The sequence below is a fragment of the Trifolium pratense genome, linkage group LG6 (genome assembly GCF_020283565.1).
Source record: "Trifolium pratense cultivar HEN17-A07 linkage group LG6, ARS_RC_1.1, whole genome shotgun sequence".
Lineage (NCBI taxonomy): Eukaryota > Viridiplantae > Streptophyta > Magnoliopsida > Fabales > Fabaceae > Trifolium > Trifolium pratense.
The window spans coordinates 10,356,871-10,374,616 of NC_060064.1; the positions used below are offsets into that span (position 1 = coordinate 10,356,871).

A 17,746-nucleotide genomic window follows, 5' to 3' on the forward strand; every position below is an offset into this window, starting at 1 on the left:
ATGAAATTTATTGAAGCTAAATACATTTATATACTTGTTATGGAGAAGGTGGTAGTCATCTTCACGATTGAAACATGTCTCATACATATTACATGATATAGTAGTTGGGTATTTCTAAGTTTCAAAAACATCTTTCACACGAATCAATTGCATCATTAAACATTTTATATTTACTTGAGTCCAAATTAAAATCAACGAAAATGAAATTGGGTTAAATATGTTTTTTTTACGATAGGGTTAAATATGTTTTTAGTCCCTATATTTTGGAGGACTTCTAAAAATAGTCCCTACATTTTTTTATTATATTTTTAGTCCAAGCGTTCTTGCCGTTTCCAACATTAGTCTCTACTGTGAAATTTTGGTTGACTGGACAAACAGAAAATGCCATATAGATGTAGGGATGACAGGAAAACCCAAACCCGATAGACTCACCCAAACCCTAACCCAAGTCAACGGGTGAAACACGACTTGACTAAGTTTGGGTTCAGGTGACACCCAAATATATGAGTGTGAGTTTGAATCAAACTCACACTCGAAACTCATTCATCCACCCAAATATGTATTAAATTACCTAATTACCCCTATGCATATATGTATTTATCCTTTTGAGCTTGAAGCCATTTGACTCTTTATATACTTGTTTGCCAACTAATTCACGGTGGCAATTTGTTAAGGATGTTTGTGGGTGTTTGACATTTGCAAACTATATTATCAAATTATGCTACATTATGCATTTTATACAATATAATTCGGGTCGGGTTTGAGCCGGTAATTAATTATGCGTGTTCTTGTTGCGGGTTTCAGGTTTGGGTGGAAAAATCCGAACCCAACGGGTGTGGGTGTGAGTTTTATTTTCTCACCCGAACAACCTTTTGAGTTTGGGTAGTATCAAACCCGCACCTGTGGGCACCCATTGCCATCCCTACATAGATGTCACACAAATTCATTTAATAATATGGACTCACAAATAGTAAGCATTAAATGAGTCTATGTGGCATCTATGTGGAAATTTTCATTTGTCCAATCAACCAAAATTTTACTGTATGGACCAATGTTATAAACGACAAAATCGTGGGGACTATAATTAAAAAAATGTAGGGACTATTTTTAGAAGTCCACCAAAATATATGAACTAAAGACATATTTTCCAATGAAATATGGGTTGAAGTTCGAACTTGAGATTCTTCACTTATTCATTTTAAGAGGGTAAATTTTAGCTAACAGGCTAAAAAAAATCAATTGAAATTGTTTATTTGAATAGCCAATAGGCTAAACGAAGAAGAATCAATGTGAAACAGTCGAATTAGTCGATTTTTGAATCGGATACCGAGTTTTTTTTTAAAAAAATAAACACGGGTAGAAAATTATAAAAATTAATTAATTATACTTAAAGGACTAAATTGCAATTATTTTACCTTTTGTTTGTCCTGCATCTGCATTCTGCACCATCCATTGTCATTGTGCAGAAAAGACATCGTCAATTTATCTTAACCCAACAATAAACTAATCATTTCAATGTTTTGTTCATTTGGATGATACATAAAAGATATTTCTGTAGTTTCTTGGTTCAAACAAAACCTCTCCAAAACCCCCACTTTCATATCTGTGTTATCCTCTTCAAAAAGATTCAAACTTTCTGATGACCCTTTGAATTCACACACACCCATTTCCTTCAATTCAATGGCTTCTCTTCTCAAACCTCCACAACCCATTTCCTCACCCCCCTCCATTACCAAACTCACCTCTTACCCAAAAACATTCAACTTCTTCATTTTCAACTTCAACTACCCTTTTCACCATAAAACCATCAAAAAGCACTTTGTTCTAGCAAGACCCTTTTTCCCTCTCAATGCAGCCTACACACAAGGACTCTATGTCCCTTCTCCACCCTCCAAAACTAACAAAATTGAGCTTGAAAATGACCCTATCTCAGTCCTCAACAAGAGAATTCGTCGCGAATACGGTAAAAAAGAGGTTACAAGGACTGTTATGGACTCTGAGGAAGCTGATAAGTACATACAAATGGTGAAGGAACAACAGCAGAGGGGGCTTCAAAAGCTTAAAGGTGATAGAGAGAGTAAAGATGGTACCATTAGTTATAAGGTAGACCCTTCTACACTTCGTTCTGGTGACTATGTTGTGCATAGGAAAGTTGGTATTGGAAGGTTTGTTGGGATTAAATTCGATGTTTCGAAGAATACAAATGAACCTACTGAGTATGTTTTCATTGAGTATGCTGATGGATTGGCAAAGCTTCCTGTTAAACAGGCTTCTAAACTGCTTTATAGATATAGTCTGTGAGTTTTCTTTTGCACCCTTAAATTAGTCTTGTTGTTCGAGTAAATAGTTGTTTTGATGTTTAAATGTGCGAGGCAATGTCACAATAGTCCTTGAATGTATGAAAATCTCAAAAACATATCTAAATTTGTCTTTTGTTAATCATTTTGGTACTCAAACGTGTCTTTCGTTGATTAATTTAGTCATCGAGCGAGTCTTTTGTCACTCAATTTATTCCTAACAAAAGGGATACTAGTACTTGAGAATGTGTTTGTAATTTTGATACATTTGATGATTTGAGGACTATAGTGGCAGTGCATTACACATTTAGGGACCAAAATTGCTATTCTTTATTATTTTTGAACTTTAGAGGATGATGAAATAGGAGTTTGAATTGCTTTAGTGAAAATATGAATGACTTTGTTAATTGTTGTGTGGATTTTGGGGTGTGCTTTTTCAGTCCAAATGAAAAACAAAAGCCTAGGTCATTGAACAAGTTGCATGATACTAGTGCTTGGGAGAAAAAAAAGATTAAAGGAAAGGTTGCAATACAGAAGATGGTTGTTGACTTGATGGAACTCTATCTGCATAGGCTTAAACAAAGAAGGCCTCCCTATCCTAGGAGTCCTGCCGTGGCTGAATTTGCAGCGCAATTTAATTATGAACCTACGCCGGATCAGAAACAGGTGGCGTCATTGTAAATGCTTTGTGTTTTAGTCCAAGGGGATTGATTAATTTATGTTTTTATGATCTAGTTTTACTTTTAAGCACCGTTACCTCAAATCTCATATGTTGATATATCTTTATGTGATGATTGTTAAGTTGTTTTCCAAATGCATATTCTTGCAGGCTTTTATTGATGTTGAGAAGGATCTGACAGAACGAGAAACTCCAATGGACAGATTAATTTGTGGAGATGTTGGTTTTGGTAAAACTGAGGTTGCGCTGCGTGCTATCCAATGTGTTGTCGCAGCTAAAAAGCAAGCGATGGTTCTCGCACCGACAATAGTTCTAGCAAAACAACATTTTGTTGTTATTTCAGAGCGCTTTTCTGTATATCCTGATATTAAAGTTGGACTGCTTAGCAGATTTCAGGTATAACAATGATTATTTTTCCCATTTTAGTCATAGTTTTATTAACATAATTATGGTTAAATAAATATGCGCTACATGCTTATATAGGTATATTTATGAATTATGAATAATCTTCACTTTTATACTGATTACAGTTATTTCACTTATCCCACCATACTTGCAGAACAGATCAGAAAAAGAACTGGCCTTGGAAATGATTAAGAATGGTGATCTAGATATTATAGTTGGGACTCATTCACTCCTAGGAAACCGTGTTGTTTATAACAATCTTGGCCTGCTTGTGGTCGATGAGGAACAGGTTTACCAAATATCTTGAATAAATATTTTCCTTCTTGTGATTATAGTGTAACTCCTCCCCCTCTACTAAGCAATGATTTATTGTACTGCAGAGGTTTGGTGTCAAACAGAAGGAGAGGATTGCTTCTTTTAAAACTTCCGTGGATGTACTTACTTTATCTGCAACCCCTATACCACGGACTCTTTATTTAGCTTTGACAGGATTTCGCGATGCTAGGTAACTAGCCTTCCACAAGTTATGAAGGAAAATTTGTTGTCTATGGTTACTTGGCCCTAGGAAAATTTAGCTTTTATGTGTGCTTAGATCAAATTTTGCATGGTTGGTATTTTTTTATTAAGCTTAAGACTAATGAAGCATCCATTAAGTTAAACTAATCTCTGAGATTTGGTAAAATACGATTGTAAATTCTATCCTTATTTTCCATTTCAGTTTAATTTCAACTCCACCGCCAGAAAGAGTTCCTATCAAGACTGAGCTTTCATCATTCAGTAAGGAGAAAGTAATATCAGCCATCAAGTATGAGCTGGACCGTGGTGGTCAAGTTTTTTATGTTATGCCATATATTAAAGGTGATTCATCTCAACTAATCATTTTTTAATATAGATCCATATTAATTGGTTTATTATCTAATTTTGATCATTGTTGTCGAATCACACAACAAAGTGGTGCTATTAAGCATATTCGCTAATGTGCCTCTATTGCAGTATTGACACTGGTTTCTTGACAATTGTTTTTCTTACAGGACTTGAAGAAGCGACGGAATTTCTTGAAGAGGCATTCCCCGATGTGGAAATAGCCGTTGCCCATGGGAAGGTATTTACTCCTTTTATGTGTCTGTTGCTGTGTCACGAGGGCTCTCATGCATCATATACATACTCAGTTCACAAAGTCATTACTCTTATGTTGAAGTTCTGTGATTGTTTGGCTTTACCAACTCCAGAATTTGATTGTCTTGTATCGAAAGTATATACATTACAAAATTGTTTACAAATAATTATATTTTGTCTCTGTAAATTTGACTTTATTTCTGGTGCAGCAATTCTCAAAGCAATTAGAGGATTCCATGGAGAAGTTTGCTCAAGGTGAAATAAAAATCCTTATCAGTACAAATATAGTTGAAAGTGGGCTTGATATTCAAAATGCAAACACCATCATCATTCAGGATGTTCAACAATTTGGCCTTGCACAGTTGTACCAGGTTTTGTTCTTCCTAATTTAATGTTATTTTTTTGGTTTAGATATTGTCATATTTTCTGTTCTTGACTTTAAGCATTGTTTAGAAATGATTATCGTTATTATATTTGCATTGTATTATGTATTGTCTTAGAATTTAGGATTTGCCTAGCACAGCCCCAACAACTAGCTCAAGGGGGGAAGAACCGACGATTGCTCAAGTTTTATATGAACTACTTTGATTATATCTTTGTTCGATATAGGATATTGTTACAAACCAGAAAATAGTAATAATAATAAAACAGTAAAAGAAGAGAACAGAGGGAATATTGATCTTTATTGATGAAATGATTATGGAATCAATTACAGAGTGAGAGTACAATCTCAGATCTGACACAGAGCAAAGCTCCTATAGGGAGGTTAGTACCCCCTATCCATTCTAGAATATAACTACAATCCAAGATGATTCCTCTTCTCATACTAAGACTCCTTATATTGTGGAAGTAAGCTCCCCTCACTCCAATGCAACGTCACCTCAAGTATAACTAACTTTGCCTGCAATGACTCCTTTGCCCTTTCTTCTAGAATATACCTTCCATGTCACAGGCCCATGTGATCTTTGATGAATCATTTGCTGATGTGGATTTTCTGTATTGACTGAAGTCGTAACAACACCTCCTCCTTCAGCTGTAACCTTGTCCTCAAGGTTGAATTTTGGGAATTGGCTTCTTATCACTAATTCATCCTCCCAAGTTGCCTCTTCCACCGTTTTACCTTTCCAATGCACCAGCACCTGTTTAATGTCTTCTCCTTGCTGCTTCACCAACCTTGCTGCCAGTACAGATTCCGGTTCAAACACCTCAATTGGCTCCTCCATCAGTTCGGGTAAATCTTTCTCCTCGTGATAATTTCCCACAGCCTTCTTTAACAATGAAACATGAAAAACCGGGTGGACTCTCGATCCATCAGGTAGCTTCAATTTGTAAGCTACTGCCCCAATTCTCTCTATAATGGGATACAGGCCATAGTAACGTGCAGCTAATTTGGCATTGATTCTAGTAACCACCGACTGCTGCCTGTGAGCTCGCAATTTCACAAACACCCATTCTCCACAAACAAAACTCCTATCAATCCTTTTCTTGTCTGCCTGCATCTTCATTCTCTCTTGGGCCTTTAGTAATTGACTCTTTAACTGTCGAAGAGCTTCATCTCTGTCTGCTAAGTCCCTTTGCACTGTCTCCACTCTAGTTTCTCCTTGCACCCATCTGGTTATGACTGGTGGGGGTCTCCCATATGGGCCTTACTATAGTAAGCTATGGGTTTCTTATCCTGCATCAGAATTGCCCCCAATCCTACTCCCGAGGCATCACATTCTATAACAAACGGTTTGGAAAAATCCGGTAAGGATAACACCGGAGTTGAAGTCAGTTTCTGTTTTAATTCCTCAAACGCCTTCTGAGCTTCCATTCCCCATTTAAAACTATCTTTCTTTGTGAGATCGGTGAGAGGCCGGGCAATCTTCCCATAGTCCTTTATGAATTTTCTATAATAACCAGTAAGGCCCAAAAAACCTCTTACCCCTTTGACATTCTTTGGTTGAGGCCAATTAAGCACACTAATCACTTTACTGGGGTCTACGGCTACCCCTTCACATGTAATCAAATGCCCCAAGTAATCCACTGACTTCTTAGCAAAACTACACTTCTTTTTGTTAACCACCAAACTGTGTTCAGCCAGCAAGCTCAACACCTCTTCTAAATGTTGCAAGTGGGAATTCCAATCTTTGCTATATATAAGGATATCATCAAAGAAAACTAGCACATGTTTTCTTAATATCGGCCTAAACACATCGTTCATGAGACTTTGGAAGGTTGAAGGAGCATTCATGAGTCCAAATGGCATCACGAGAAACTCATAATGCCCTTCATGTGTGCGAAAAGCTGTTTTCTTAATGTCAATTTCTTTCACCCTTACTTGGTGGTAACCAGATTTCAAGTCCAGCTTAGTAAAACACTTTGCTCCATGTAATTCATCCAGTAATTCTTCAATGACAGGTATAGGAAATTTGTCAGGGACTGTTACCTTATTCAACGCTCTATAATCCACACACATCCTCCATGTATTGTCTTTTTTCTTCACCAAAATAACTGGACTTGAGAAAGAGCTCGTGCTGTGTCGAATGATACCAGATTCCAACATCTCTTTGACCTGTTTTTCAATCTCATCTTTATGATGGTGAGGATATCGGTATGGACGAACATTTACGGGGCTTGTCCGTCTATGAGATTGATCGCATGCTCTTTACTTCTTCTAGGTGGTAGGCTCGAAGGAGTTCGGAAAACGCTTGCGTACTTGCCTAACACCACCTCCAACTCCCGGTGTTGGCTTTTGGACAAGTCGGATTCACGAGTTGTTTGGAAACCATTCGCGTACTTACCCAACACCACCTCCAACTCCCGGTGTGGGCTTTCGGACTTAATGGGATCACAAACCTCCCTAGGCTCGACCCCCTCAATCTTCCACATCTCCCCCTGTTTCGTGGGCTTGGGCCTGCTAAGAAAATTTTGCAAAGCCATTAATGACTTTCTGCACCCCTCCCTTCCTTTTAACGTGACCCATTTATGCTCTGCCCAAAAACTCATGGATTGTTGCTTCCAATTTGTAATGGTATCACCAAGTGTCTTGAGCCATTCAATGCCCAACACTACGTCAATTCCCCCTAACTCAAACAAATGTGCATCTGGCCTCAATTTGTATTCTCCAATTTCTATTTCTAAATTTCTGCACACCCCTTGTGTAGCTACCTGCACCCCATTGCCCAATTTGACTTTCATTTGAGGAGTACTTTCAATGGCCCAATCCATTTGATGGGCTAATTTTTGAGACACAAAATTATGAGTTGCACCACTATCTACCAAGATCAACACCTCCACGCCATGTATTGACCCTTGGAATTTCATTGTATGATGTGTTTCGAGTGCTATGTGATATAAGTCTAACACACTCATCTCACCCTTCTCCTCTACTTCCTCTTCATCAATTTCTACTGCTAACAAGTCACCCTCCTCCCCTCCATTTACTTCATCATCTACCACCAAAATTCTAAGGTGTTTGTCGAGACATTGATGCATAGGGTGGAAAGGTTGTTTACATTTAAAGCACAACCCCTTTTTCTTTCTATCCATTAGTTCATTGTAAGAGAGATGTGTAAAACCCCTGTCACGAGGCCCAACACGCTGCCCATCACCTTGGGTTGATTTGTCATTTCTAGGCCCATTACTTCTTGCACCTCCCCCGGTTCCTCCTTCTCTCCCCTTCACAATCACCCAATCAGACCCATTCCTACTTCCTCCTCCTTGTGAATTAGAGCGATTGGGCCCAATTCTAGGCCCACGATTGTAGTCCAACCCACTACTTCCCCTCATCTCCTTTTCAACAGCACGTGTCACCTGTAAAAGCTTAGCTCTACTCATCTCCCCCACCGCTATTAAACTTTGCACTTTACCTCTTATCTCCATTTTTAACCCATGAAGAAAATATCCCAAGAACTGTTTGTCAGGCAGTCTCGGAATTTGAGCGATTAAATACTCAAATTCGGTGATGTATTCATCCACCGTCCCTTTTTGCTTCAAATCGGTTAATTGTTCGTAAACGTCTCCATCCCCGTGACCTCCATAACGTCCTAACAACGCTTCCTTCAATCCCTCCCAATTCAACCCTTCATCTTCACCAATCAGTGAATTGAAGAAGTGAATCGTAGCTCCCTCCATACATAGCTGTGCCAGACTGACTTTCACCTCCGGCGAAGTCCCCTGAACTCTGAAATAAACCTCCGCCCGCGAAATCCATCCCGCCGGATCTTCGCCGTTAAACATTGGGAGCTCAACCTTCTTAACGGAACGACGAAACTCTAGTAATGTTTCATCGTTGAGCTGGTTTGAAAACGAACCTTCCGTCTGCTTCTTCGACCCTTCTGTTCGATGTTTCGAACCTCCTTCACCAGATCCCTTTCCGGCACTATCATTCAACACCACCAACTCTTCATCTCCCTTCGCAATCGACTTTCCCAGACTTCTCTCCATCATCGCAATGAGTGTAGCCTGACCCTGTTCCATTGACGACAGGGTTGCTTTTACTCCGGCGATTTCTTCTTCCAACGCAGCGATTCTAGACTCCATTCTTCGAATCAACGTGATTTGGTTCTGTTTAGGTGGCATTCACTTCACTGGTCCCGTCAACGTAATCCGGTAGGTCGGACCACTTGTTACAAACCAGAAAATAGTAATAATAATAAAACAGTAAAAGAAGAGAACAGAGGGAATATTGATCTTTATTGATGAAATGATTATGGAATCAATTACAGAGTGAGAGTACAATCTCAGATCTGACACAGAGCAAAGCTCCTATAGGGAGGTTAGTACCCCCTATCCATTCTAGAATATAACTACAATCCAAGATGATTCCTCTTCTCATACTAAGACTCCTTATATTGTGGAAGTAAGCTCCCCTCACTCCAATGCAACGTCACCTCAAGTATAACTAACTTTGCCTGCAATGACTCCTTTGCCCTTTCTTCTAGAATATACCTTCCATGTCACAGGCCCATGTGATCTTTGATGAATCATTTGCTGATGTGGATTTTCTGTATTGACTGAAGTCGTAACAGATATCAACATATTTCATCATCTCAGTGAAGATTTCATAGGCATTATTAAATCTATTTAGACTTTATCTCTGTTGAGATATTGTTATTTATTGGCTAAATTGCACTTTTGGCCCCCTATGTTTTAGAAAGTTGCAATTTTGGCCCCCTATGTTTCAAAATAGCAGTTTTGGTCCCTTATGTTTATATCATTTTGCAAAAGGTCAATTTTGACCAAGTCAATGCTGATGTGATGTGGCAAGTCACTTAAGTGACTCAGTTGTCACATCAGTTTTTTTTTTTGTCAATTATAATTAAAAAAAAGGAAAGGAAGAGTCACGATCAAGAACACAACCAGGGTTGGGAAGCATCATATTCTTAACAGACACCAAGGATGCCGATGACGAGATGGCGGTAAACGGCGCGAGAAGACAATGATTCTGCCTTACCCCTTCCTCTTTCTTACAATTCTGGTTGTTTTTAACCTTGTCTATTTCATAGAAAGTGGGCATGATTCAATTTATTCAATGAGAATATGCAGAATTGATCTGTCTATAAATTGTTTTCTTTCATTGAACAAAAAAAACACAATTGTTATGACTTATGACATGGGGAATTTGTAGATTTGATTTGTTTCATGGGTTTAGATGGAGATTGAGACGATATGGAGCTTGAATTTATCATAAGATTAAAAGTGGGAGTAGATAAGATTCTGAGTTTTTAAAACAAAGAGGACATGAAGACTTTAAGTATCGAAAGTGGCCACCGCTGTTATGTTGCCAGCGTTCTACACTTGGAACGATCATATGATCGTAATAGATAAAATTAAGTGCAAGATCATAGATTAATTTATCAAATTGATAAAGTATTTGAATTTTTTTAATTATAAGTGAAAAAAAACTGACGTGGCAGCTGACTCACTTAAGTGACTTGCCACATCAGCGTTGACTTGGTCAAAATTGACCTTTTGCAAAGGGAATAAACGTAAGGGGCCAAAACTGCTATTTTAAAACATAGGGGGTCAAAATTGCAACTTTCTAAAACTTAAGGGGTCAAAAGTGCAATTTAGCCTTATTTATTTTAGTATGATTTGTTAGTATCTTTTGGAGTTATGACAGGATAGCATTCCTATTTAGACATGCTCCATCTCTTATGTATATAAATAGTGGTTTCAACCTTTTTCAAGTCAATGAGAAATATTCATATTCAAGTATCTCTACTCAATGGGGGGCTAGGGGTTTTCATAATAGACACGCTCACACACAACAATATTGAGTTTAATGCGTGAATAATATGGGCGGTCCAATAACAAATCATATTATTATATTTTCTAGATGTTGAAGGTGTTGCAAAATGAGATATATTTGGCTTGTGACTAGGCTTAGCCATCTCAATATTTCTTTTTTGAGAAACATTGTTTGGCTTGTGAGTCGTGACTATTTCCTTATGAAATATAGTATTCTCAATAATGAGGTTAAACACTTACCAAATAAGTAAGTATTATTTCTTGGGAGAGTTTGTCCGTGACATGGTATGAGCAACTCTGACCGATCGATCCAAAGTATTATCCTTGCCAAAGTTGGTGCTTGACAAATACGATGTAGCTCTTTGCAATGAATGAATATTTCCAAATTTGTTATCAAAAGATAAAAGTACCTATATGCATTGGTTAAAGTTTCTCATATTTCACTAATATTGACAATATTTTCTTTTTTCAATATACTGGTAGTTGCGTGGAAGAGTTGGGCGGGCAGAGAAGGAAGCTTATGCATACTTATTTTATCCTGATAAGAGTATGCTCTCTGATCAAGCCGCGGTATGTTTTTGATCAATCTTTACCTTTTATTTCCGAAAGATATTACATGAAATAATCCTTAATACAACAAAGTGTATTCCATACAACTAAAGTATTATTTGGAAACTTCAATTTATTCATTCATTTGAAATATTGAAAATCGGTTGCAAAAGTTGCCTAAAACTAACATTCTCCTTAGTGACTTCCTACAGGAGAGGCTTGCAGCTCTTGAAGAATGCCGTGAACTTGGTCAAGGCTTCCAACTAGCTGAGAGAGATATGGGTATAAGAGGTTTTGGTACTATTTTTGGCGAGCAGCAAACTGGAGATGTTGGAAATGTTGGCATTGATCTTTTCTTTGAGATGCTCTTTGAGAGCTTATCCAAGGTAAACTTTGATTCCTGATATGTTTCTTCCTATGTGCAACTAGTTCGAGTTAAAGTAGAAGTATTCTTTTGTTTATTTTGCGTGAACTGTTGGCTGAAAAGTGAAAATATGCTTCCTTAGGCATTTTGGTTTTTAGTTAGTTTTTGATTCTTTTTGGGATTGATAAATACTCCTTCTGGTCTCATATGTAAGCAAAGTTTCATTTTTCAGGTTAATTGAATAACTGATGTCTCTGGTTTATATTATGGACTAGATACATTAGTTATTCAATGAACCTGAAAAAGGAATCTTTGCTTATATATGAGACCGGAGGGAGTAGTGAAATTGAGTATGGAAGTATGTGTAACACAAGTACACAACTAATTTGATCTTGGGATTTTACTTCCAGGTTGAAGATCACCGTGTTGTATCAGTTCCTTATCACTCGGTGCAGGTATGCATATTAGAGAAAAATGTACCACAGTGAATTAATGAAGTAACCATAATTTATGTTGCAGCTGATGCATTTTATTACTTCTTTGTTATTTAGGTTGACTTAAATATCAATCCTCACCTTCCTTCAGAATACATAAATCATTTCGAGAACCCTATGGAAATTATTAATGAAGCTGAGCGAAACGCTGAGAAAGACATTTGGAGTCTGATGCAATTTACAGAGGATTTTCGCCGCCAATATGGCAAAGAACCTCACCCGATGGAGATTATCTTAAAGAATCTTTACTTGAGGAGAATGGCAGCTGATATAGGGGTAACTAGAATTTACTCTGAAGGGAAGATAGTGTTTATGAAAACAAAGATGAGTAAAAAGGTTTTCAAAATTATGATAGAGTCAATGACATCGGATATATATAAAGATTCAATGGTTCTTGAGGGGGATCAAATTAAGGTAACTTTCTCTCTTCCTTTCTCTATTCTGGTGGTCTAAATGTAGCGATTAGGGTTGTGTGCACATAGTCAACCTCATATAGATCGTTCGATTGAGATCAAATGGTCTATATTTCAACGTAGATTTTGATTTCTTTTAAAACCTAAATTACCGAGCTTGAAATTTAAACCGTCTGATCTTGATCGAACAGTCAAGATGTGGCTGATTGCATGAAGTCACAAGGTTATGACTGCATACATAAATTTTTCGTTATGATTTTTCTGGTGCAGGTTGAACTTCTATTAGAGCTGCCAAAAGAACAACTTCTTAATTGGATCTTTAATTGCATGGCTGAACTTCATGCTTCGCTAGCATCCCTCATAAAGGTACTAGTTTTTTGCCTGTTCAGTTTCACCAACATGTAAGTTGGATCCTTGACTCATTGCATTCTTCACATTTTACAAATATTGGGCTGATTCATTGTGTTGAAAAGCTGCAAAACTAACCGCGGCTGATGCAAAAAAATTGGCATTGCCTGATACCATGATCATCTTTGCAGTGCATGACATCAGAACAAATTGAGACAATTAGTTGACACTAGTGACAGTGCACTTCTTTTTATGATGATATAAAATCAGAGCACAGAGCCATAATATGGTTAGTTACAAGTTACAAGCAGCACCTTGGTGTTGTCGAAGTTGTGCTTCTGGTTTGCATGCATTATAAATGACATGGACACAAAATACAAGAAGGCGAACAGTTACGACCTGATTAGCTTCAATCTTGCACTTGTAAAACAACTTCAAGAGCTACATACAAATGACCTAGAGTTCTCATCCAGTAAAACTTTAATCAAAATGTGGATAATTTACCATTTGTATGCGTCGAGGAGTAAAGCATTTTACTACCACACATTCTTTTGGTCATTTTTGTTGCCTGTAAGGTTTCATTAGTTAATTGATCTAGAGAAATTCAATGTAAAGATTGAGTCACAGTTTAGGTAATACATAATGAATGGGCATTTTTGTTGCATATTATTAAGAAAATTCCTATTGTTTATAATTTTTTTCTATTTGTGAATTTATTTTTCATCTGAGATTTGATATATTCCTGCCACAAATGAAGAGGATATATATATATATATATATATATATATATATATATATATATATATATATATATATATATATATATATATATATATATATATATATATATATATATTTGTATCGTATAAGTATATTGGAACATTTGTATATCGTGGGTGATGGCGTTGAAAATTGTGATTAACCGCTTAGTGAATGATTAGTGAAATGTGACACATTGTTAATATTCATCAACTATATATTGAACAAAATTAACCACATTTAAATTGCATTAACCATATAATTTTTTGTCAAAATTTGATGTAAAATTTAAATCAAAATAACATAACGGTTAAAAAAATCTCAAATTTTTTAAAACTATCTAATATCTCAAATTTATCATAAACTCTCAACTATTTGAATAAGAAATGAAGTATTTAAAAGTTTTAAGCATATGGAGGGAGGGGCTAAATTGTAGAATCAGTGAATAGTTGGTGTCTGCAGTGCAGATCAAATTGGATAGTGCATATTTGCTTGCTTCCACGTCTAGTTCTAATTGTATAATAATGCTTTCAACTTTTTTCTGTTAAACGTGATCTCACGTTATGCATGATGAGTGTGACTGTGTGAGCATGAAAAGGATATAATGAAATGAAGAATTTTTATTTTTCCTACATTTAATACTATTTTTAGAATTATGAGGTGAATGTATTTCAATCCTACAAAATTAATTTGTAAAGTGATCGTTATTTCTATTTATAAACTCATTCAAATCATCCAACATTTGATGTGAGACTCTTAACATTTTAAAGTATAAATTTGCGTTTTTTTATACTTCTCTCCACAATGCCTTTCTCCTCTTTCTTCTTCGATCCACTCTCATCACCATCGGTTGAATTCAGTCACTTCCTCTGTCTAGCGAACCGGAAAAGACGGCTGGAGGATATGAGAGGCAAATATTGGTGGAGAAAATTTGTCGCAAGTGATCACCAACGATAAAGAGAGGTAACTCATGAGTCGCCCGCCCGTAATAGGTGACTGACATACAAGTAGTGTGTTAGGTCACACTATATGTCTCACAAACGCAGTTACATTAGGACACTATAATCAATCTCAGTCGTCCAATCATAAATCATGGCCGAGATCACTTTAGATTAAAAACAGTGCGAAACTATGCAATAATAACCACATCCAATCTTGATCCCACTTATAGTGTGACTGTTGTTTTTGATATTGAAAAAATAATTTTCTAAAAATTTAGAACTGAAGATTTTATTGGCTGAGTCGCGTACTAGGTCGCTCTCTTTAAGACGTTTTGCGGTACTGCTCAAATTGTGCAAAGCAGACAATCCAACCGCGTCGTCCCCAGGATAAAACAACCCTGTTCAACACAGAACCGATCAAGTACTGCACTGTAATGATCGGAGAAGGATCACCTTCTTGAATGGTTCTACAAAACCACTCGAAAATAGATACAACTATATCAATCTCACTGATACAACAATATCAGTGCTGGTAAAACAATACCAGTTCACAAAACCAATGAAACACAAAAGAAAGAATAATTTATTTTGATGAAAAAATTATATGGAAGAGAAGAGAATTTTGTATATAGAACAAGGCTTCAAAAGAGAGTGGTGTTTTGATTTTTTTATGAATTCTTGTTATGTGTCTTTCATACTTGAAACAATAAGAAATTAAATATATATGTTGTATTGCTTTCTAAAATATTGTTCGTACGTAGAAACAAGCTTTAGCCAATGAATAGAAAAATTGTAACGTTAGGGACAAAACACTAATGTGCACTAATATGTGTGGATCAATGTAGTAATGGAAGAATATGTTTTCAACGGAACAAAATCAAGCCGGCTGCTATGATGAGTCAACACTAAGTGGCTTCTTGGACCAGCTTAATTAACTAAAAAATTAGTTAATTTTGTGAATAAGAAATGTTAGTCACAATGGGATATATACACCTTACTAAAGAGAGTGTTCTAAGCAACGTGAGATTTTTTCCCACTTTTTTTAATTCACATTACTTAGTTCCAAGTCCTACAAGACCAAAGTGTTCATCCCATTTTATTTCCAATCACAATGGATCAACTTCCACACATAAATGAACACTACTATGTTCATTTTCCAACAATCCCCCACTTGAATTTAAAAAAGTGTTTCAAAGGTTTCTAAAAGATTGTGCATAAACAAAGGTGTCTATGACTTGAACCTTTGCATAGCGAGTAAGAGCCCGATTTAGCAAGAGTGACACTTGTCTTGAACTCTATCTCAGATTTTTCTCAAACCCGCACACAACCTTTTCACAAGGTGTTTCTTAATAGCCCGTGCTTTATTGGCCCTGCACGATAATCCCGGTTTCATGAAAGCTCTAGGAATTCGCCTCTAAATTCCATAGGAACCGGCCTCAGTTCCACATTCATATAGGTGAGTCTATCAAGAGTACTCCTGAAGCTCGGTACTCCACTCATACAGAGTATAGATCTCATTAAGAGTTTCAACTCATCCTTTCGCTTTCAGGAATCATGCTTTTCTTATTTTTATTTGCATGATCATTATTAACTTCTCACGACTTGTTATTACCCATTGAACCTAATTCTTGGGATCTCCAGTCTTTTAGGTTGGGTTTCCATCATGAGAAATTCATATAGGCATTAGTCCCATCTTTTTAGATGTATTATGGACTTTCTCTCTAGCTAGTCCTTTCATCAAAGGATCCGCTAAATTTTCGTCAGTGCGTACATGATCCACTCTCACAGCACCTTTAGTGATCATCTCTCTCACTGTGCTGTGCTTACGTCTTATTTGACGTTTCTTGCCATTATAGAATCGATTCTCAATTTTAGCAATAGCCGCGGTACTATCGCAGTGGATCAACACAGCTGGCATAGGTTTTTCCCACAAGGGAATCTCAGATAGCAAACATCTCAACCAACTTGCTTCTTCACTAGCAGTGGCAAGCGCTATCATTTCAGACTCCATAGTGGACTGAGCCAATATAGTCTGTTTCTTTGATTTCCATGACACAGCTCCTCCAGCTATATTGAATATATAGCCACTAGTCGCTTTGGAATCATCCGACAAGGTGTTCCAATCAGCATCACTGTACCCTTCAAGTACAGGAGGAAATCTCTGATAATGCAATCCAAGATTCATGGTCCTTTTAAGGTACCTCATGACTCTCTCAATGGCCTGCCAATGCTCATTACTAGGCCTACTAGTAAACCTGCACAACAGTCCGACGACATATGCTATGTCGGGTCTGGTACAATCAGTGGCATACCTAAGACTGCCAATGATGCTCGCATATTCAGTTTGTCTTACGCTTTCACCAGTGTTCTTAAACAATTTTACACTGGGATCATACGACGTACAAGCAGGTTTACAGTCAAAGTAATTATATTTCTTTAGAATCTTTTCCACATAGTGGGATTGATCTAAAGTTATTCCCTTCTTTGACCTAGTGATCTTGATCCCAAGAATCACACTTGCCTCTCCGAGGTCTTTCATATCAAAGTTGTTACACAACAATGATTTCACTGCGTTTACAGCAGTCATGTTTGATCCAAAGATGAGTAAATCGTCTACATAGAGACATACAATAGTGCAAATGCCATTTTCATATTTATAATAAATGCATTTGTCACTTTCATTCACTTTGAATCCATTTGAGATCATCAAATCATCAAACTTTACATGCCATTGTTTTGGCACTTGTTTAAGTCCATACAAGGACTTATCTAACTTACAGACCTTATGTTCTTGTCCATGTATTACAAATCCTTCAGGTTGTTCCATATAAATTTCTTCGTCTAAGTCACCATTTAAAAAAGCAGTTTTAACATCCATTTGGTGTACTGTTAGATTATAAATAGCGGCAATTGAAAATAGTACCCTTATGGATGTTATTCGAGTGACCGGAGAAAAAGTATCGAAGAAATCTATATTTTCTCTTTGTCTAAAACCTTTGGCCACAAGGCGAGCCTTGTATTTATCAACAGTGCCATCGGGTTTTAGCTTTTTTTTCAAAATCCATTTACAACCAATTGGTTTGCAACCAGGAGGCAACTCTACTAAGTGCCAGGTCCCGTTAGATTCAAGAGATTCCATCTCATCAT

The 17,746-nt window shown here is 36.9% G+C and overlaps 1 protein-coding gene across 2 annotated transcripts; it reads left to right on the forward strand.

Moving 5' to 3' along the window:
• The first annotated feature begins 1,397 nt into the window (after positions 1 to 1,397).
• LOC123888714 (ATP-dependent DNA helicase At3g02060, chloroplastic) lies at positions 1,398 to 13,593 on the forward strand. Of its 2 annotated transcripts, none has more exons than XM_045937859.1 (14): positions 1,398 to 2,297; positions 2,738 to 2,963; positions 3,127 to 3,372; positions 3,536 to 3,670; positions 3,762 to 3,886; positions 4,100 to 4,239; positions 4,413 to 4,483; positions 4,707 to 4,868; positions 11,215 to 11,301; positions 11,493 to 11,666; positions 12,055 to 12,099; positions 12,196 to 12,552; positions 12,822 to 12,917; positions 13,091 to 13,593. In XM_045937859.1, the coding sequence occupies exons 1-14, from the start codon at positions 1,681 to 1,683 to the stop codon at positions 13,124 to 13,126; spliced, it is 2,517 nt and encodes an 838-aa protein (XP_045793815.1). In that variant the 5' UTR covers positions 1,398 to 1,680; the 3' UTR covers positions 13,127 to 13,593. The 2 variants fall into 2 exon arrangements, with proteins under 2 accessions (XP_045793815.1, XP_045793814.1); XM_045937858.1 differs by having other exon boundaries at positions 1,421 to 2,297; positions 12,822 to 12,952.
• Positions 13,594 to 17,746: the final 4,153 nt, after the last annotated feature.